At 42.7% G+C, this 23,608-nt stretch overlaps 1 protein-coding gene across 8 annotated transcripts in view; it reads right to left on the reverse strand.

Annotated features, from left to right (window-relative positions):
* Positions 1 to 225: 225 nt before the first annotated feature.
* Positions 226 to 23,608, reverse strand: part of LOC140726594 (protein ABHD13) — a 32,054-nt gene continuing 8,671 nt past the window's right edge. For 2 of the 8 annotated variants that reach the window (XM_073043174.1, XM_073043175.1), the window contains exons 2-3: positions 17,598 to 17,746; positions 226 to 2,208 (exon numbers count right to left, since the gene is read on the reverse strand). In XM_073043174.1, the coding sequence (XP_072899275.1) occupies positions 1,155 to 2,168 (1,014 nt within the window). In that variant the 5' untranslated portion in view covers positions 2,169 to 2,208; positions 17,598 to 17,746 and the 3' untranslated portion in view covers positions 226 to 1,154. Of the gene's footprint in view, positions 2,209 to 9,635; positions 9,655 to 15,557; positions 15,577 to 16,466; positions 16,515 to 17,597; positions 17,747 to 23,608 lie in introns of those variants that run through there. The other 6 variants (XM_073043178.1, XM_073043179.1, XM_073043181.1 and 3 more) reach the window with 6 other exon arrangements.

The raw sequence follows: 23,608 nt of genomic DNA on the forward strand, positions 1-23,608 counted from the left end.
TACTTCTTTGATAATATGAAGAACATCAACTAAGAAAAATTCTTTATATTTTTAAGCAACTGGCTCTTCACATTAGAAGGCAGGGTTTTTAGTAATTCCTAAATGTGATGCAATTTGAACACTTCACTTTGTCACGAAGGAATCTTATGTGGAACAGCAGGTTTCAACTTCTGTGTTTCTGAATTTAATACATCAAGCAGGATTAAATGTTTTATTACAGCTCTGTTGAAGTATAAAAACACTTTATTGTGTTTAATGTTTCATACTTTTTATGTAATGAAACACATTTTCGCCACAATGGGACTTACAAAGTAAACTTGAAACAACAGATTTCTGGAGGTAGAGAAATACAGAAAAGTGATCTTGTAAATATCAGACTAACTTCAAAAGTTGGAACAAAAACAATGCTTAAAACAATACAAATAAAATACAATTAAGAGCTACTAGAGCCAATAGGTCTCAATAGTTGTACAGGAAACTGGATCAATGCTAAAATTATAGAATTTCAACAAACTACATTTCACTTTTCATGCTTTTTAAATTGAATGGGTGGATTGGTTCCACAAGAATCCACATCAATTTAGTCTATTCAAAATTTCAAAAGAAGTTTACTTTTTCTACTGTCATCTATTGAATACATTTAGTTACAACACAGGTGATGGAGCTGAAACATTCATGCTCATGGGCAACAAAAGAGTTAAGGAAATAAAATCTCAAAATTCATAATAATCCAATCACACATTTTTATTTATTAACAATTAAAATGAGGATAAACTAGTCTCAACTTAATTGAACATGGAGCACTTGTCACTTCTGAAAAAAGGTAACTATGCATTTGGTCCATAGACAATTCTGTCAACTGCAAAAGGTACAAAATTGCTGACAAAATTAAATCATTTTAATGCAAAAGGGGAATAAATAAAATGATGTTTAAATCATACGGTGCTCACTAAAAGAAACCTCTTATTACAGTATTGAACAACGTAGCTGATCAGATCAACAAACTGTATGAAACATCAGAATACTTCTCTCATGCACTGAAACAGGTAAAAATATTCTACCACTAGTGATAAAATATCCAATAATGACTTCCAAGTTAACCTTCATCTTTTCTGTACATACACATGTAAAATTTACACTATATACAGAAAAAATTATATTATTGTTACATTAGATGTGGTTTTTACTTCTTCATGTGAATTATTTTTTAATAACTCTTTGATGAATTGTTCAAGAGCAGCAAAATAGCCCTGGCACTGCCAGGTATCATTATGAGTTCCATCCGGAAAAATGACTAGTCTCTTAGTCCGTGATGCAGACAGCTCACAGAGTTGTTTCATCATGACTGGTGGAATTAGCTGGTCTGACAATCCAGAAATCAAAAGGGATGGCATCCTGCACTGTGCAATCTTGTTGTAGGACAAAAATTTGTTCTTGTAGCACCAAAGTGGAAGATACCTCATGGGAAAGAAGGAGAACAAAGTGCTGGCCATATGTGGGATACTGAGGAAGGTGTTCTCAATAATTATTGCAAAAATCCTATGTGGATTCTCTGAGGCCAAGTGAATAGCAACTGCGCCACCCAAAGAGCGACCAAATAAGATTATTTTGGTTTTATCAAGATCAGGTCTGGTCATAACATAATCCAACACAGCCTCTGAATCCAAGTAAAGGCCTTTTTCACTCGGTTCCCCCTCACTCCTTCCGTAACCTCTATAATCTACAAGTAGTACGTTAACTTTTAGATTGACCATCATCAACAGCGCATTTTGTATCCTGTGACCAATATTACCAGCATTGCCATGGAAATAGATTATGGTTGGCGAATATGAAGCATTATCTCCAGTGTATCTCAACAGAATCAAATTAAGTCGGATTCCATCTTTGGTTTTAACAAAAAGATTTTCATGTGGGATTCCAGTAGGTACAGGAACATACAAACGTGACGAAGGTGGTTGCTCTGGGAAGTAGAGGAGTACATCCTGGAATTTGTACAATATACCTGCTACTGATGCAAGGATCAGAAAAAGCAAAAAGATGCCTCCATACAAGTGGAAGGTTAAAATTAGAGCTAGTAGTGAAATTCGGCACAGACTCCAGGACCATGATATCAAGACAATCAGCCATTTCCTGACATAGTTCCATGACTTCCATGTTTTCTCCATCATAGTCTCTTTCAAAGGCACGAGTTTCTCAGCTACATCTGTTCTATATAAAAAAATAAATATACAGATTAATCCTTCAGTATTTGCAGCATAATTATTTTGTAAAAGATTAAAATGATATTTATCAGCTATAAATGACTAGGTGTATCGTGGTCTGGTATGTCAATACAGCAATGGTACAGCAGAGGAATTTAAGAAGCTGCACATCCTTCCGCACAACTGGTAATATCTATAGGTGGTGCCGCATCAAGAAGGCCAAACTATCAAAGATCCATACTACCTGGGCCATGCCAACTTTTTGTAGGTCCCATCTGGCAGGAAGAACAGAAGCCTCCAAGTCCCACACCACCATGTTCAAGAGCAGCTACTGTACTGTGCAAAAGTCTTAGGTACGTATATATAAGCTAGGAAGCCTAAGGCTCTTTTTGCACCATAGTATATTTGTCAACATGGAGCGGAGAACGAGTTTGTAAATCTGGCAGGAGCAAAGGATGTTTGGAATGGTGAGGGGGGAGCATCTCGGGAAGGGTGTGGGAGAAGTGGCAGAGAAGGAGTGCCAGGAGCAGGGGGTGGAGCAGGTGTTAATTTATTCTCTATTTCATTTAAATACACAGTTTGTTACTCACTTCCCCTTTTTTTAAACTACCTTAACTATTTCCATGAAAATTCAGCTAACTGGGCCAGCTGTTTAATTGGGACAAAATGCACTGGTCCCAATTAACCAGCATTCACTACAGTCAAATTGGAGTTTTACAGTACAATTCCAACCTCACTCCTTCCGAACACTCTGCTCTCCGCTCCCTCCACACCAATCCCAACCTCACTATAAAACCTGCTGATAAGGGGGGAGCTGTTGTTGTCTGGCGTACTGACCTTTACCTGGCCGAGGCACAGCAACAACTCTCTGATACCTCGTCTTATTTACCCCTTGATCGTGACCCCACTAAGAAGCCATTGTCTCCTATACCATCACCAACCTAATCAGCTCTGGGGATCTCCCATCCACTGCCACCAACCTCATAGTTCCCACACCCCGTACTTCCCGTATCTACCTCCTACCCAAGATCCACAAACCTGCCTGTCCAGGTAGACCTATTGTCTCAGCTTGCTCCTGCCTCACTGAACTCATTTCTGCATACCTTGACACTGTCTTATCCCCCCTTGTTCAATCTCTTCCCACCTATGTTCGTGACACTTCTCATGCTTTGAATTTTTTTCAATGATTTTAAGTTCCCTGGCCCCCACAGCCTTATTTTCACCATGGACGTCCAGTCCCTATATACCTCCATCCCCCACTGAGATGGTCTCGAAGCTCTTCACTTTTTTTTGGATTCCAGACCTAACCAATTCCCCTCTACCACCACTCTCCTCCGTCTAGCGGAATTAGTTCTTACTCTCAATAATTTCTCCTTTGGCTCCTCCCACTTCCTCCAAACCAAGGGTGTAGCCATGGGCACCCGCTTGGGTCCCAGTTATGCCTGCCTTTTTGTTGGCTTTGTGGAACAGTCCATGTTCCAAGTCTATACCGGTATCCATCCCCCTTTTCCTTCGCTACATCGACGACTGCATTGGCGCTGCCTCTTGCACGCATGCTGAGCTCGTCGACTTTATTAACTTTGCCTCCAACTTTCACCCTGCCCTCAAATTTACCTGGTCCATTTCTGACACCTCCCTCCCCTTTCTTGATCTTTCTGTCTCCATCTCTGGAGACGGCCTATCTACTGATATCTACTATAAGCCTACAAACTCCCACAGCTACCTGGACTATTCCTCTTCCCACCCTGTCTCTTGCAAAAATGCTATCCCCTTCTCACAATTCCTCTGTCTCCACTGCATCTGCTCTCAGGATGAGGCTTTTCATTCCAGGACGAAGGAGATGTCTTCCTTTTTTAAACAAAGGGGCTTCCCTTCACCACCATCAACTCTGCTCTCAAACGCATCTCACATTTCCCGCACACCTGCCCTCACCCCATCCACCTGCCACCCCATTCGGGATAGGGTTTTCCTTGTCCTTACCTACCACCCCACCAGCCTCCAGGTCCAACGTATAATTCTCCGTAACTTCCGCCACCTCCAACAGGATCCCACTACCAAACATATCTTTCCCTCCCCCCCCTTTCTGCTTTTCACAGGGATTGCTCCCTACGCGACTCCCTTGTCCACTTGTCTCCCCTCCCCCCCCCATCCCTTCCCACCGATCTCCCTCCTGGCACTTATCCTTGTGAGCAGAACAAGTGCTACACCTGCCCTTACACTTCCTTCCTCACCACCATTCAGGGCCCCAGACAGTCCTTCCAGGTGAGGCGACACTTCACCTGTGAGTCGGCTGGTGTGGTATACTGCGTCCGGTGCTCCCGGTGTGGCCTTTTATATATTGGTGAGACCCGACGCAGACTGGGAGACCGTTTCGCTGAACACCTACGCTCAGTCCGTCAGAAAAAGCAGGATCTCCCAGTGGCCACACATCTTAATTCCACGTCCCATTCCCATTCTGATATGTCTATCCATCGCCTCTTCTATTGTCAAAATGAATCCAAACTCAGTTTGGAGGAACAACACCTTATATACCGGCTGGGTAGCCTCCAACCTGATGGCATGAACATTGACTCCTCTAACTTCCGTTAATGCCCCTCCTCCCCTTCTTACCTCATCCCTGACATATTTAGTTGTTTGCCTGTTCTCCATCTCCTTCTGGTGCTCCCCCTCCCCTCCTTTCTTTCTCCTGAGGTCTCCCGTCCCATGATCCTTTCCCTTCTCCAGCTCTGTATCACTTTCGCCAATCACCTTTCCAGCTCTTAGCTTCATCCCACCCCCTCCGGTCTTCTCCTATCATTTCGCATTTCCCCCTCCCCCCACTACTTTCAAATCTCTTACTATCTTTCCTTTCGGTTAGTCCTGACGAAGGGTCTCAGCCCAAAACGTCGACAGCACTTCTCCCTATAGATGCTGCCTGGCCTGTTGTGTTCGACCAGCATTTTGTGTGTGTTGTTTGAATTTCCAGCATCTGCAGATTTCCTCGTGTTTTACAGTACTTGTAAGCTTTTGCTCCATTTGATATTTTTCACTGTTTGTATCCTATAACAAAATGCTATGCTGTAATTACTTGGAAAATGGCCAACATTTAAAAAAATTACTAATGGCTTAGAAGAAGAATATAGTGTTAAACATAGAACATAGAATAATACAGCACATTACAGGCTCTTCGGCCCACAATGTTGTGCTGACCCTCAAACCCTGACTCCCATATAACCCCCCACCTTAAATTCCTCCTTATACCTGTCTAGTAGTCTCTTAAACTTCACTAGTGTATCTGCCTCCACCACTGACTCAGGCAGTGCATTCTATGCACCAACCACTCTCTGAGTAAAAAACCTTCTTCCCCTAATATCCCCCTTGAAATTCCCTCCCCTTACCTTAAAGCCATGACCTCTTGTACTGAGCAGTGGTGCCCTGGGGAAGAGGCGCTGGCTATCCACTCTATCTATTCCTCTTAATATCTTCTACACCTCTATCATGTCTCCTCTCATCCTCCTCTCCAAAGAGTAAAGCCCTAGCTCCCTTAATCTCTGATCATAATCCATACTCTCTAAACCAGACAGCATTCTTGTAAATCTCCTCTGTACCCTTTCCAATGCTTCCACATCCTTCCTATAGTGAGGCGACCAGAACTGGACACAGTACTCCAAATGTGGCCTAACCAGAGTTTTATACAGCTCTATCATTACCCTGCGACTCTTAAACTCTATCCCTCGACTTATGAAAGCTAACACTCCATAAGCTTTCTTAACTACCCTATCTACCTGTGAGGCAACTTTCAGGGATCTGTGGACATATACCCCCAGATCCCTCTGCTCCTCCACACTACCAAGTATCCTGCCAAAATATATCAAAATATTCTTCACATCATTTCTAGATTTTCTGTGCATTTAAAAAAATCATGAACAATATGGCATAGATATGGCAAGCTACAACATCAACATCTGACAATGCAATAATTATATTCCAAAATGCTTGCTACAGCATGGTTTACAATAATTTCAACTGAAAGCTCTGACTCTGATAAACTAAAACATAGTTTGAAGTTCAATAACGACATTCTATTTACAAACCATTAGTCAGATTAGTCACAAGGAACACACTTCTCCAAAGTTGTTTTTTCCGAAACATGCAATTCCAAAATAGTTACCAACATGAGAATGCTTAGCCAAAGACATTCTCAGAGCTACTGTATTCCTTGAATTGTTCTACAAGAATGGATAAAATTATTATCAAGGTTTTTATTTATTCACAAGACCAGCAAATATTGCCATCACAAACAGCCCAGGAAAATGTTTCCCCCAGAGAGATCAACTGTGATTAAAAGCCTACATCACCTTCTCCTAATGACATGAACACTAATAGAGGGCTATGGGTAAGCCTAGTAATTTCTAAGGTAGGATGATGTTTGGCACAACTTTGTGGACCGAAGGACCTGTATTGTGCTGTAGGTTTTCTATGCTACTACTTGCATCATTTTCATACAGAAACCCCATTGTTCTTTGCATCTCTCCTTCTCTGCAACTTAAAATATAATTTGTTTTTAAAGACTTTTCTCAGTTCTGAGGAAAGGTCATCACCCTGAGTCATGGATTATATTCTTCTGACATTTTGCTTATTGTGCTGGATAATTCCAACATTAATTTTAATTTCCAGCATCTGCAGCTACTTCTGCTTTTCAACACCCAATGTCTGACTTTCTCGTAGAGGCACATTTTGGTGGCTGGTGCTGTTGAATATACAGTCATGGCTAATGACTTGGCATTTGCACTGTCTCAAGCAACTCCTGGGATGGATGAATGATCTTCAACAATCACAACTTTATGAGTTGTAAGTCATTTGCATCAGTTTACTATGGGTTCTGCCATCCATATTACATCAATTGTTAGGCAGTCATTCTCATCCTGTCTGGAATTAACCTTTTTTGTTCATATTTGGCTGAGGGCTGATGAGTCAAGTGGTCGTGTGAAACCCAGTTGGTATCCGCAGGCAGATTACTGCCACTTGATAATGCTGTTCTGGAGGTCAAACTGGACATTGATAAGCATTTCCTGAAGCAGGTATTAAGAAAGCCAAGACATTAACTTAAAAAAAAAGATTAACACGCTTGAAAGCAATTAAACTTATTGAAGGTATTGGGCCTCGTACTTTCCTCTACAACTGGATACTTCACTTCCTCATTGACAGACCTCAATCAGTGAAGACTACTTCCTCCTCGCTGATCAGCAACCTCAAGGTTGCCTGCTTAGCCCCCTGCTTTGCCCTTTTACTTTCTATGCATATGACTGTGTAGTAAGCACAGCTACAATGTCATCTTCAAATCTGCAACAGTACTTACGTGGTTGGACAAAGTACAGTGGCGATGAGTCAGCTTACCAGTTTCATAGGACAACTGACTGAGTGATGCCACAATAACAACTTCTTGTTTAATGTCGTCAAAACTAAAGGACTGAATATTAACTTCAGGAAATGGAAGGAGATTGAACATGCACCAGCCTACATTGGGGGAATCAGCAGTGGAGGGACTCAGCAAATTTAAATTCCTGAGCATTAAATACATCATGAGCCAAATACATAGATACAATCATAAGGAAAGCATGCTTTCTTTCTTTCTTTGGAGGTTAAACAGACAGACAGACATACTTTATCGATCCCGAGGGAAATTGGGTTTCGTTACAGTCGCACCAACCAAGAATAGTGTAGAAATATAGCAATATAAAACCATAAATAATTAAATAATAATAAGTAAATTATTCCAAGTGGAAATAAGTCCAGGACCAACCTATTGGCTCAGGGTGTCTGACACGCCGAGGGAGGAGTTGTAAAGTTTGATGGCCACAGGCAGGAATGACTTCCTATGATGCTCAATGTTAAAGAGGTTCAGCTTGTCAGTAAACTTTCTAATAAATGTTTGAAGATGTAATATTCAATGGATCTAGACTGATTGCATCATGATCTGATACAGCAATGTAAAGGAGTGGACTCTGCCCTATATATCATGGGCACATTCCAACTCACTGTTACTATCTACAGGAGGCTATCTATTTGCAGCTACCATCGGACAGAAGATACAGAGCCTCAAGTCCCACACCACTAGTTTCAAGAACAGCTACTTCCCTTCAACCATTTAGTTCTTGAAACAATCAGCTAAACCTGTCACTAGAGTTTAGCAACAAACTTGCACTCAATGTCAGTAAAGCCAAAGAACTGACTGTGGACTTTAGAAAGGGTAAGATGAGGGAACACAAACCAATCCAATGAGAGGGATCAGAAGTGAAGAGTATGAACAATTTCAAGTTCCTGGGTTTCAATATCTCTGAGGAGCTAACATAAGACCAAAAGATATAGGAGCAAAAGTAGGCCATTCAGCCCATCGAGTCTGCTCTGCCAGTCAATCATGGACTGATCCAATTCTTCCAGTCAACCCCATCCACCTGCCTTCTCCCCATAACCTTTGATGCCCTGGCTAATCAAGAACCTATCTATCCCTGCCTTAAACACGCCCAATGACTTGACCTCCACAACTGCTCATGGCAACTTATTCCACAGATTTACCACCCTCTGATTAAAGCAATTTCTCCCCATTTTTGTTCTAAGTGGACATCCTTCAATCCTGAAGTCGTGCTCTCTTGTCCTAGACTCCCCTATCATAGGATATAACTGCCATATCTAATCTGTTCAGGCCTTTTAACATTCAAAATGTTACTATGAGATCCCCCCTCATTCTCCTGAACTCCAGGGGATACAGCCTATGAGCAGCCAGACGTTCCTCATACGGTAACCCTTTCATACCGAGAATCATTCTCGTGAATTTTCTCTGAACCCTCCCCAACGTCAGTATATCCTTTCTAAAATAAGGAGCCCAAAACTGCACACAATACTCTTAAGTGTGGTCTCATGAGTGCCTTATAGTGCCTCAACATCACATCCCTGTTCTTACATTCTATACCTCTAGAAATGAATGCCAACATTGCATCTGCCTTCTTCACCACTGACTCAACCTGGAGGTTAACCTTTAGGGTACCCTGCACAAGGACTCCCAAACCCCTTTGCATCTCTGCATTTTGAATTTTTCCCAATCTAAATAATAGTCTACCATTCATTTCTTCCACCAAAGTACATAACCATACATTTTCCAACATTACATTTCATATGCCACTTCTTTGCCCATTCCCCTAAACTATCTAAGTCTCTCCGCAGGCTGTTTCCTCAACACTCCTCCACCTATCTTTGCATCATCAGCAAATTTAGCCAAAAATCCATTAATCCCATCGTCCAAATCATTGATATATAATCGTAAAAAGAACCTGTGGAACTCCACTGGTAACTGGCAGCCAGCCAGAATAGGATCCCTTTATTCCCAATCTGTTTTCTGCTGACCAGCCAATGCTCCACCCACACTAGTAACTTCCCTGCAATTCCATGGGCTCTTACCTTGCTAAGCAGCCTCATGTGCGGCACCTTGTCAAAGGCCTTCTGAAAATCCAAGCACACCATGTCTTGTCTACAGCACCTCTCTTGTCTACATTGCTTGTAATTCCCTAAAAAACTTGCAGAAGGTTAGTCAGGCAGGATTTTCCTTTCAGGAAACCATACTGGCTTTGGTGTATCTTGTCATGTGTCTCCAGGTACTTCGTAATCTCATCCCTAATAATCGATTCTAACAACTTCTCAACCACTGATGACTGACTAACAGGTCCATAGTTTCCTTTCTTCTGCCTTCCATCCTTCTTATATAGCTGAGTAACATTTGCAATTTTCCTGTCATCTGGTACAACGCCAGAATCTATTGATTCTTGAAAGATCATTGTTAATGTTTCTGCAATCTCTCCAGCTACATCCGTCAGAACCCAAGGGTGCATTCCATCAGATCCAGGAGATTTATCCACCCTCAGACCATTCAGCTTCCTGAGCACCTTCTTAGTTTTAATTTTCACTGCACATACTTCACTTCCCTGACACTCCTGAATGGCCGGTATACTTCAAATGTCTTCCACTGTGAAGACTGATGCAAAATACGCATTCAGTTTCTCCGCCATCTCTGCATCTCTCATTACAATACTTCCAACGTCATTTTCTATTGCTCCTATATCTACCCTTGACTTTTACCCTTTGTATACTTAGAAAAACTTTTCGTATCTTCTTTGACATTAGTCACCAGCTTCCTTTCATAATTCATCTCCAATTCTCTATCTTCCCACTAGCTTTAGCTTCCTTGTATGCCCTCTCTTTTGCTTTTACTTTGGCTCTGACTTCACTTGTCAGCCACGGTAGTGTCCTTCTTCCCCTTGAAAATTTCTTATTTGGAATATATCTGTCTTGCACGTCCCTCATTTTTCGCAGAAACTCTAGCCATTGCTGCTCTTCTGCCCTTCCTGCTAGCATCCATTTCCAGTCAACTTTGGCTGGTTCCCCTCTCATGCCATTGTAATTTCCTTTATTCCACTGAAATACTGACACATTGGAATTTAGTTTCTCCTTCTCAAATTTCAAAGTGAATCTGTAACCTTCAGCTCTCTTATCACCTCCAGATTATTGCACAACACCCGATCCAGTGCAGCCAATTCCCTGGTGGGCTCAACGACAAGCTGTTCTAAAAAACCATCCCTCGTACATTTTACAAATTCTCTTTTATGGGGTCCAGTACTGACCTGGTTTTCGCAATCCACTTTCATGTTAATACCCCCAACGATTATCATGACATTGCCCTTCAGACACGCCTTTTTATCTCCTGCTGTAATTTGTAATCCACATCCCGGCTGCTGTTTGGAGGTCCTTTTACCTTGCCGTTTCTCAACTCAACCCATCCTATCCTATGTTATTCCTTTCTAATGATTTAATATTATTTCTTATACACAGGGCCACACCACCTCCTTTACTTATTAACCTATTTTTCTGATACACCCTATATCCTTGGACGTTCAGCTCCCAATGGCAGCCATCCCATCATATTGATGCAGCTATAAAGAAGGCAAGCCTTTCATCAAGAGTTTGAGAAGACCAAAACACTCGAAAGTTTCTACAGATGTACTGTGGAGAGCACTCTGACAGTCTATAGCACTGTCTGGTACGGGGGCCTATTGCACAGGATTGAAGTGAGTTGCAGAGAGTTCCAAAATCCGTCAGCTCCATTATGAGTACTAGCCTCCATATTATCCAAGACAACTCAAAGAGCAGTGCTTCAGAAAAGCAGCTTCCATTATCAAGCACCCCACAACCCAGGACTTGTCCTCTTCTTATTGTTACCATCAGGAAGGAGGTACTAAAGCCTGAAGGCACACACTCAATGATTCAGGGACAGCCATCTAATTTCAAAATGGAAACTGATGAACATTACCTCACTACTTTTTTAAAACTTCTGTTTTTGCACTACCTATTTTAACTATTTAATATACATAAATATGCTTAATGTAATTCAGTTCTTTTCTATGTTTTTTATTCAGAGAGTGGTGAGTGCGTGGAATGGGATGCTGGCAACGGTGGTGGAGGTGGATACAATAGGGTATTTTAAGAGACTTTTGGATAGGTACATGGAGCTCAGAAAAATTGAGGGCTATGGGTAAGCCTAGTAATTTCTAAAGTAGGGACATGTTCGGCACAACCTTGTGGACCGAAGGGCCTGTATTGTGCTGTAGGTTTTCTATGTTTCTATGTATTGCATTGTACTGCTGCTGAAAAGTTAGCAAATTTGACTGTATATGCCGGTGATATTAAACCTAATTCTGATTCTGAACACTATGACCAAATTATACTCATACAGCTTTTGCTTTTCCTTTTTTCTAATTGTGTTCTTCCATATAAAAACAGACCTGCCAAAGTTCTACTAGAATGTCAACTTCGTAACTAGGAGAGAATTTTATAAACAACGACTGTGGACCCTATAGGGCCAACCCCAGCCCCAACCTCATAACCAGGCTACATATCCATTTTGCTAATACCAGTTTACAGGGACAACAGGACCTGACCAGAAGGTGCTACATCAGAGCTGCGGTACTGTTTCAAAAATGTGGACTGGAGCATATTCAGGGAGGCAGCTAACTATAGTTGCAAGAAAATGTTCAGAAACAAAGAAAACCTACAGCACAATACAGTCCCTTCGGCCCACAAAGTTGTGCCGAACATGTCCCCACCTTAGAAATTACTAGGCTTACCTATAGCCCTCTATTTTTCTAAGCTCCATGTACCTATCTAAAAGCCTCTTAAAAGACTCTATCATATCCACCTCCACTACTGTTGCCGGCAGCTCATTCCACACACTCACCACTCTGAGTAAAAAACTTACCCCTGACATCTTTGTACCTACTCCCAAGCACCTGTCCTCTTGTGGCAGCCATTTCAGCCCTGGGAAAAAGCCTCTGACTATCCACACGATCAATGCCTCTCATCATCTTATCCACCTCTATCAGGTTACCTCTCATCCTCTGTCGCTCCAAAGAGAAAAGGCTGAGTTCAATCAACCTGTTTTCATAAGGCATGCTCCCCAATACAGGCAACATCCTTGTAAATCTCCTCTGCACCCTTTCTATGGTTTCCACATCCTGTAGTGAGGCGACCAGAACTGAGCACAGCAAGTTTGCGAATCCTTTGCAATTATCTGGTTTTCTGCATTAATTGCTTATAAAATGTGGTCTGATCTTCATCTAAGTCACAGTAATAACAAACACTATCTGCCTAAACTAATCACGCACAAAATGCTGGAGGAACTCAGCAGGCCAGGCATCATTTATGGAAAAGAGTACAATCGATGTTTTGGGTTGAGACCCTTCAGTAGGACTGGAGGAAAAAGATGAGGAGAGTTAAAAGGTGGAGAGGGGTGAAATGAAGAGCTGGGAAGTTGATTGGTGAAAGAGATACAGGGCTGGAGAAGGGGGGAATCTAATAAAAGAGGACAGAAGGCCATGGAAGAAAGAAAAGGGGGGGGGTAAGGAGCAACAGAGGGAGGCCATGGGCAGGGAAGGAGATAAGGTGAAAGAGGGAAAAGAATGGGTAATGGTCAAGGGGGGAGGGGGGCATTACCAGAAGTTTGAGAAATTGATGTTCATGCCATCAGGTTGAAGACTACCCAAACGGAATACAAGGTGTTGTTCCTCTAACCTGAGAGTGGCCTCATCACAACAGTAGAGAAGGGTAGACATATCGGAATGGGAAGTAGAATTAAAATGGGTGGCCACTGGAAGATCCTGCTTTTTCTGGCAGGGTGTAGGTGTTCAGAGTGATCTCTGAATCTACATCAGGTCTCACTGATATACAGGAGGCCACACTGGGAGCACCAGACACAGGGGAAGTATCGCCTCACCTGGAAGGAATGTTTGGGGCCCCAAATGACGATAAGGGAGGTGTAGCACTTGTTCCACTTGCAAGGATAAGTGCCTGGAGGGAGATCAGTAGGGAGGGACAAATGGAGAAAAGAGTGATCCCTGTGGAAAACAGAAAGTGGGGGAGGGGTAAAGATAAGCTTTGGAGATGGCGGATCTTACAGAGAATTATGTGCTAGACACAGAGGGTGGTGGGATGGTAGGTGAGGACAAGAGGAACCGTATCCCTGGTAGAGTGGCAGGAGATGGGGTGAGAGCAGACATGCATGAAATGGAAGTGATGCAATTGACGGCAGTGTTGACAGTGGATTAGGAGATTGCTTCACTGAGCACCAATGTTCCATCCACCAGAAAAAGCAGGATCTCCCAGTGCCCACCCACTTTAATTCCACTTCCCATTCTGATAGTCATTCCATGGCCTCCTCTACTGTCACGATGAGGCCATACTCAGATTGGAAGACCAACACCTTACCTGATGGCACAAGCATCGATTTCTTGAAGTTCTGGTAATGAACCCCCCCCCCCCCCCCACCATTCCCCACCCCACTTTCCTTCTCTCACCTCATCTCCTTCCCTGCCCATCGCCTCCCCCCTTTTTTTTCTTCCATGGCCCCTGTCCTCTCGTATTAGATTCCCCCTTCTCTAGCCCTATATCTCTCGTCAATCAAATTCCCAGCTCTTCATCCCCACCCCCATCCCGGTTTCACCTATCACCTTGTGATTCTCTGTCCCCTCCCCCAATCTTTTAACTCTGACTCCTCATCCTTTTTTCTCCCGTCCTAAAGGGTTTTGGCCTGAAACGTTGACTGTTCACTCTTTTCCATAGATGCTGCCTGGCCTGCTGAGTTCCTCCAGCATTTTGTGTGTGTTGCTTAGATTTCCAGGATCTGCAGATTTTCTCTTATTTGTTACATACAAACAATTGTAGTTCTTTGTCAATACATAGTACACCATTTAAACATTCAGCTTAGGTTCTAAAAGGTATGTGAACCTCTGGGGTAATGCCTTCTACAAAAGCTATTTGGAGTCAGGAGTTCCAATCAATGAGATGAGATCGGATGTGTGAGTTGTAGAGGTGCCTTGATCTATAAAAAAGACACACAAAGTCAGGTTACTGACAAAGCCTGCTTTTCTCAAGAATATTCTGTTTATGTGTGTCATGCATTGATTAAAACAACTTTTAGAGGACCTTAGAAGAATTGTAGAGATGTATGAAGCTGGAAAAGGTTACAGGCTACAAAAGCATTTCTAAAGACCCAAGTTCATCAGTTCACAGTAAGAGAGATTATCTACAAATGGAGGGAATTCAGTTCTGTTGCTACTCTCCCTAAAGTGGGCGTCCTGTAAAGATCACACCAAGAGCACAACGTGCAATCCTGAAGGAGGTGAAAAAGAACCCAAGGGTAACAGCAAAAAAGACTGCAGAAATCTCTAGAACTTGCTAAAGTCTCTGTTCGTGTGCCCACTTTAAGAAAAACAGTGAACAAGAATAGTGCTCATGGAAGGACACCAGAAGAAATCACTGCTCTCCAAAAAAAACATTGCTGCACATCTCAAGTTTGCAAAAGACCACCTGGATGTTCTACAATGTTTCTGTGGACAGGTGAAACAAAATTGAACTTTTTGGCAGAGATACACACTGTTTATGTTTGGAGGAAAACGGGCACTGCACTCCAACAGTGAAACCTCATCCCAACTGTGAAGCATGGTGGAAGAAGCATCAGGGTTTGGAGCTGCCTCAGGGCCTGGACAGCTTTCAATCATTGAGGGAACAATGAATTCAAAATCGTTATCGATTGTATCAAGACATTTTACAGAAGAATGTCAGGGTAGAGGTCCGTCACCTTAAGTTTAATAGAATTTGGATGATGCAACAAAACAATGAATTAAACAACAGTAAATCAACAACAGAATGATTTAAAAAGAAGAAAATGCGTGTCTTGGAATGGCCAAGTAACATTTCAGACCTTAACCCAATCAGTCCTGACGAAGGGTCTCAGCCCAAAACGTTGACTGCTCATTTCAACCGATGCTGCCCGACCTGCTGAGTTCATCCAGCTTGTTTGTGCGTGTTGATTTGACCACGGCATCTGCAGTGTACTTTGTGTTTACTTAACCCAACTGAGATGCTTTGGCATGATCTGAAGACAGCTGTTCATGCAAGGTATCCCAAACCAAAAATGTTTGCAGTGTTAAGTTAAATTGCAGGAGTGGTTGAATTATGAAGTTGACAATAGATCGCAATATGGCAAAAAAATGGAAGTTTGATGGCTGATGCCAAGCTGGGCCAAATTGTCTGTTTGCATGCTGTTTGAAATTATAATTTCTATGATAGAAGCTTCTTTAGGGCTTGAAGCTGTTTGCAGGGTTCCACGGGACTCAAGACTTCACCATTGATTTACACTTGATGGTACCACTAAAATTAGCAATGTTTTTATTAGATCAAACAAGTATGACATATTTTCCTTCACAGAGGGAACAATAATTAGGGCATCTAATTTTACCTTCATTAGTAAAATAATCATTCAGTTTTATACTGCACACCACCTTCACACACCAACTGCGACGCCTCTCTGTAGCGTGCAGCAACATGATCTATATCAGGTCCAGCTCCTCCACCATCAAGCAAACCATTGATGGGATAGATTGGCAATTCTTAATGTGCAGCAGTGTCTTGCAATTGTGAAAACGGTTTTAAAGTGACAACACTTTTGGTTGGCCCCATAGAGACATGCCATCATCTTAACAGAATTCAATGAGTATGACAACAATTTTTCACCTAGAAGACAGCATTTTCAATTTTAGCATGTTCCAAGAAGCAGAAAGGATTTACAGTGAACAGGGCTGAGTATTTCATAATTGCATCCACATCTAGGTTAATACAGGTAATTTGCTTGCTTTAATCATATTGTAACTTGTTGGATTAATTTTATAGAACTAAACGACTTACCAGGTAATTTCAGTGCAGGTAAGAACCAACCACAATGCAGTGAGCCTGCTGTTATTGCCAGGTCAAGTCAGGTAAGCATCAATCTGAAACACTAACCAATTCTCCAACCAGAAACTAAACCTGGCTTAATTGTAGATTTTCAGCATCTCTAAGCTTTTGTATTTTGAAGCACAGTACAAGTCACAAAAGTTCACATCTAAGAAGAGTTGGTGAATTAAAAATTTATGAAATGCAAATAAATTTACAAAGTCACTATGCTGGTCTCCAATGACACCATTACAATCATATTCAAATACTGAATTTTAAAATTGCTTGCTTGTACGTCTCCTGGGCAAATCTGGAGAGTTAATTAGCAAAGATAACAAAATAAAATTAGTGCTTCTATAACATAGTAAATAGGAAGTGTAACAAAAATTATACATGGGTCCCTGAGGGCTAAAGGAGTTGAAATGATCATGAATAAAGAACTAACAGGGCAGTGAAGACAACAAAATAACAGTGACCAAAAGACCTTAGACATAACAAAATCATTGATGAAAACATACTGGACAAAGTAAGAGAATAAAAGTGGCAAAATTATTGAGCATATGATGACTCTGTGCCTCTATTCACAAGAACTCAGAAGAATGAGGGGCAACTTCCTTGACACCTATCAAATGGTGAAAGGCCTTGATAGAGTGGATGTGGAGAGGATGCTTCCTATGATGAGAGAGTCTAAGACCAGAGAACACAGCCTCAGTACAGAGAAGCATCCTTTTAGAATGGAGATGAGGAGGAATTTCTTTAAGCAAACAGTGGTGAATCTGTGGAATTCTTTGCCACACAACTATGGAGGCAAAGTCTTTACAGTGCCTATAGAAAATACTCACCCCGCTTCAAAGTTTTCATGTTTTACTGTTTTACAACATTGAATCACAGTAGATTTAATTTGGCTTTTTTTGGCATGAGACGGCATCCCAGGGTGGGTACTCAGGATGTGCAAAACACAACTTGTGTGTGTGTACAGACATTTTTAAATCTCTCCCTCTCCCAGTGTAGAGTGCCCTCCTGCTTCAAAACATCCACCATTGTCCCTGTACCTAAAAAGACCAAGGTAACATGTCTGAACAACTGGCGTCCTGTCCCACTCACCTCAATAAAAAGCAAATTCCTTGAGAGGCTGGTCAAGGACTACATCTGCAGTATGTTGCCACCCACACCGGATCCTACAATGCGCCTACTGACACAACCGATCGACAGATGACGCAACAGCCACAGCTCTACACGCCGTCCTTACACATCTGGAAAAGAAGGATGCTTATGTGAGAAGCAACACACACAAAATGCTGGTGGAACGCAGCAGGCCAGGCAGCATCTATAAGGAGAAACACTGTCGATGTTTTGGGCTGAGACCCTTCATCGGGACTAACTGCAAGGAAAGATAGTAAGAGATTTGAAAGTGGGGGGGGGGGGGGGTGCGAAATGTTAGGAGAAGACCGGAGGGGGTGGGGTGAAGCTGAGAGCCAGACAGGTGATTGGCAAAAGGGATACAGAGCTAGAGAAGGGAAAGGATCATGGGACGGGAGGCCTAGGGAGAAAGAAAGGGGGAGGGAAGCACCAGAGGGAGATGGAGAACAGGCAGAGTGATGGGCAGAGACAGAAAAAAAACTAAATAAATCAGGGATGGGGTAAGAAGGAGGGGGGCATTAACAGAAGTTAGAGAAGTCAATGTTCATGTCATCAGGTTGGAGGCTACCCAGCCGGTATATAAGGTGTTGTTCCTCCAACCTGAGTGTGGATTCATCTTGACAGTAGAGGAGGCCATGGAAAGACATATCAGAATGGGAATGGGACGTGGAATTAAAATGTGTGGCCACCAGGAGATCCTGCTTTCTCTGGCAGACAGAGCGTAGGTGTTCAGCGAAACGGTCTCCTAGTCTGCGTCGGGTCTCACCAATATATAAAAGGCCACACCGGGAGCACCGGACGCAGTATATCACTCCAGCCGACTCACAGGTGAAGTGTCGCCTCACCTGGAAGGACTGTCTGGGGCCCTGAATGGTGGTGAGGGAGGAAGTGTAAGGGCAGGTGTAGCACTTGTTCCGGTTGCAAGGATAAGTGCCAGAAGGGAGATCGGTGGGAAGGGATGGGGGGGGGGGGGGGGGGGAATGAATGGACAATGGACATCAACTCTGCTCTCAAACGCATCTCTTCCATTTCCCGCACATCTGCCCTCACCCCTTCCGCCCGCCACCCCACTCAGGATAGGGTTCCCCTTGTCCTCACCTACCACTCCACCAGCCTCCAGGTCCAACGTATAATTCTCTGTAACTTCCGCCACCTCCAACGGGATCCCACTACAAAGCACATCTTCCCCCCCCACCTTTCTGCTTTCCGCAGGGATCGCTCCCTACGCGACTCCCTTGTCCACTCGTACACCCCATTCCTTCCCACCGATCTCCCTCCTGGCACTTATCCTTGTAAACGGAACAAGTGCTACACCTGCCCTTACACTTCCTCCCTCACCACCATTCAGGGCCCCAGACAGTCCTTCCAGGTGAGGCGACACTTCACCTGTGAGTCGGCTGGTGTGGTATACTGCGTCCGGTGCTCCCGGTGTGGCCTTTTATATATTGGTGAGACCCGACGCAGACTGGGAGACCGTTTCGCTGAACACCTACGCTCTGTCCGCCAGAGAAAGCAGGATCTCCCAGTGGCCACACATTTTAATTGCGTCCCATTCCCATTCTGATATGTCTATCCACGGCCTCCTCTACTGTCAAGATGAAGCCACACTCAGGTTGGAGGAACAAAACCTTATATACTGGCTGGGTAGCCTCCAACCTGATGGCATGAACATTGACTTCTCTAACTTCCGTTAATGCCCCTCTCCTTCTTACCCCATCCCTGATATATTTAGTTTTTTTTCTCTCTCTGCCTGTTCTCCATTTCCCTCTGGGGCTCCCCTCCCCCTTTCTTTCTCCCTAGGCCTCCCATCCCATGATCCTTTCCCTTCTCTAGCTCTGTATCCCTTTTGCCAATCACCTGTCTGGCTCTCAGCTTCACCCCACCCGCTCCTGTCTTCTCCTATCATTTCACATTTTCCACTCCTCCTCCTACTTTCAAATCTCTTAGTATCTTTCCTTTCAGTTAGTCCTGACAAAGGGTCTTGGCCCAAAACGTCGACAGCGCTTCTCCCTATAGATGCTGCCTGGCCTGCTGCGTTCCACCAGCATTTTGTGTGTGTTGCTTGAATTTCCAGCATTTGCAGATTTCCTCGTGTTTGCTTATGTGAGAATGCTGTTCTTGGACTACAGTTCAGCATTCAACACCATAATTCCCTCCAGGCTTGACAAGAAGCTCAAAGACCTCGGCCTTCACCCTGCCTTGTGTAGCTCGATCCTGGACTTCCTGTCAGATCGTCACCAGGTGGTAAGAGTGGGTTCCCTCACCTTTGCCCCTCAACACAGGTCCCCCTCAGGGCTGTGTCCTAAGCCCCCTCCTTTATTCTCTGTATACCCATGACCGTGTCACCACCTACTGCTCCAATCTGCTAATTAAATTTGCCGACGATGCTGTATTGATTAGCCTGCTCTCTAATAATAATGAGGCAGCCTACAGAGAGGAAGTCATCACCAGGACACAGTGGTGTCAAGAAAACAACCTCTCCCTCAATGTCACAAAAACAAAGGAGCTGGTTGTGGATGGACTACAGGAGGAATGGAGATGGGCTAACCCCTATTGACACCAATGGATCTGAGATTGAGAGGGTGAACAGCTTTAAGTTCCTCGGCATAAATACCACCCAGGATCTCACATGGTCCGTACATACCGGCTCTGTGGTGAAAAAAAGCACAACAGCGCCACTTTCACCTCAGACGGTTGAAGAAGTTTGGTATGGGCCCCCAAATCCTAAGAACTTTCTATAGGGGCACAATTGAGAGCATCCTGACTGGCTGTATCACTGCCTGGTATGGGAACTGTACCTCCCTTAATCGCAGGACTCTGCAGAGAGTGGTGCAGTCAGTCCAGTGCATCTGTAGATGTGAACTTCTCACTATTCAGGACATTTACAAAGACAGGTGTGTAAAAAGGGTCCAAAGGATCATTATGGACCCAAGTCACTCCAACCATAAACTGTTCCAACTGCTACCATTGGGAAAACGGTACCGCAGCATAAAAGACAGGACCAATAGGCTCCAGGACAGCTTTTTCCACTAGGCCATCAGACTGATTGATTCATGCTGTATTTCTATGTTATGCTGACTGTCCTGTTGTACATATTATTATAAATTACTATAAATTGCACATTGCATATTGACCGGAGACCTAACATAAAGATTTTTACTCATGTATATGAAGGATGTAAGTAATAAAGTCAATTCAATTCATTGATCTACAGAAAAAGACTCTTTCCTGTCAAATTGAAATGAGATCTTCACAAAGTGAACTAAATTAATTACAAATATAAAACACAAAATAATTCAATTGATTGCAGCAAAAACACACCTGTGTTTGGTGAGTCAGTATCCTGGCAAAAACTACACCATGCAGACAAAAGAACACTGCAAGCAACTCCACAAAAAGGTTATTGAAAAGCACAAGTCAGGAAGTGGATACAAGAAAATTTCCAAGTCACGGAATATCCCTTGGCATACAGTTAAGCCAATCATCAATAAATGAAAAGAATACAACACAGCTGTAAATCTGCCAAGAGCAGGCTGACTTCAAAAACTGAATGACGGTGCAAGAAGGGGACTAGTGAGGGAGGCCACCGAGAGATCTATTAACGACTCTGGAGGAGTTTCAAGCCTCAGTGGCTGAGATGGGAGACACTGGACATACAGCAACTGTATGTTGCTTGGGTGCTTCATAGTCAATACACACAAAATACTGGAGGAATTCAGCAAGCCAGGCAACATCTATGGAAAAGAGTACAGTCAATGTTTCGGGCTGAGACCCTTCGGCAGGACCAGTCACAGTTTTATGAAAAGTAGCAAAGAGAAAGGCACTGTTGGAAAAAAAACTCAAATGAAATCTCAGCTAGAATTTGCCAGATGGCATGTGAGAGACTCTGAAGTCAGCTGGAAGGTGGTTCTATGGTCTGATGAAACCAAATTTGAGCTTTTAAGCCATCAGACTAAATGCCATGTTTGGCATAAGCCAAACACTGAACATCATCAAAAACACACCGTCCCTACCGTGAAGCATGGTGGTGTCTGCATCATGCTGTGTGGATGCTTCACTGCAGCAGGCCCTGGAAGGCTTGTGAAGGGAGAGGGTAGAGTGAATGCAGAAGAATACAGGGAAATCCTGGAGGAAAACCTGATGCAGTCTGCAAGAGAACTGTGATGTGGGAAAAGATTTGTTTTCCAGGAAGACAATGACCCCAAGCATAAAGCAAAAGCTACACAGGAATAGCTTAAAAACAAAGTTAATGTCCTGGAGTGGCCAAGTCAGATCCTGATCTCAATCCAATTGAGAAGTTGTGACCAGATTTGAAAAGGGTTGTTCATTCACAAACCCCATGCAATCTGACAGAGCTTGAGCAGTTTTGTAAAGAAGAATGGGGAAAACTTGCAGTGTCCAGATGTGCAAAGCGGATGGAGACCTATCTACACAGACTCAAGGTTGTGATTGCTGCCAAAGTTGCATCTACTAAATACTGACTTTAAGGGGGTGAATACTTATGCAATCAATTATTTTGTGTTTTATATTTGTTTAATTTAGTTCATTTCATTGAGATGTTTGACACTTAAGTCTTTTTCTGTTGATCAGTGTCAAAAAAGCCAAATTAAATCTACTGTGATTCAATGTTGCAAAACACTAAAACATGAAAACTTCCGTGGGGGGGGGGTGGTGAATACTTTTTAGAGGTGCTGTATCCTGAGATGGTGGTTCCATTAAAAAATGCTGAGATTCTATTTGCAGTAACTTGGGGCAATTTACAGGCCATTAAATTATTTGACAGTTCTGCTTTAAAGATTTAATGTGTAAGTTGCTTTTGAATTACTTGTTAGCGTGACTGGATAATCAGTCAACGTTTTGAGCCGAGACCCTTCTTCAAGACTGGAAAGGACAAGGGAAGATGTCAGACTAAAAAGGTATGTGGAGGGGAGAGGAGGATAGCTAGAAGGTGACAGGGTGAAGTCTGCTGGGTGGAAACAGTAAAGGAACGGAGAGGAAAGAATCTGTTAGGAAAGGAGAATGGACTATGGGGGAACAGGAAGGGTTGGGGCACCAGGAGAGGTGATAGGCAGGTGAGAAGTGATAAGAGGCCAGAATGTGGAATAGAAAAGGGGAGGCAGGAGGGATTTTTTTATTTTACAGGAAGGAGAAATCAATCTTCATGCCATCAGGTACGGGTGTTGCTCCTCCACCCTGAGAATGGCCTCATCACCATGCACACTAGAAGCTGTGGACCGAATGTGAACCAGAATTAAAATGTTTAGCCAATGAATTTACACTTGCGTCAGATGGAGCTGAGGTGCTTGACTAAGTAGTCTCCAATTTGTTTTTTTTTTCTAAATTTTATTTAAATTTTTAAATGATTACAAGTGAAGAAAAAAAGATATGTGACCCTTCCCCCCTCCCCTTAATCCCTCCCCCCTAACTACCCTATATAAAAAAAATTAAGAAAGAAAGAAAAGAAAGAAAGAAAAAGTGCCTGGTTGTTGGTAGGTCTCCACATGCTCCATGGAGTTCTTAATAACTTTAGTATATATATTTATTTCTTTCCCCAAGTAGCCATTAATTTTCTCTTCAGAGCACCTATATATTTAATCCTGTCTTTTGTAAATAAGGGCCCCAGATTTTCAAAAATGTTTCATATTTATCTCTTAAGTTATAAGTAATTTTTTCTAATGGAATACAGCCATAGATTTCTTTTTTCCAACAATCTATACTTAAATATGTATCTGATTTCCAAGTAATTGCAATAGCCTTTTTGGCTACAGCCAGCGCAGTTTTTATAAATTCTTTCTGATATTTATTAAGTTTGAGTTTTGGTTTTGTCCCTTCAATATCACCTAGTAAAAGTAATATTGGATTATGAGGGAGTTTTATTCCCGTAATTTGTTCCAATAAAAGTCTTAAATTTGTCCAAAAAGGTTGAATTTTAGAGCAAGACCATGTAGAATGTAAAAATGTACCAGTTTCTTGGT

Source organism: Hemitrygon akajei, chromosome 4 (genome assembly GCF_048418815.1).
Source record: "Hemitrygon akajei chromosome 4, sHemAka1.3, whole genome shotgun sequence".
NCBI classification, from domain to species: Eukaryota; Metazoa; Chordata; class Chondrichthyes; order Myliobatiformes; family Dasyatidae; genus Hemitrygon; species Hemitrygon akajei.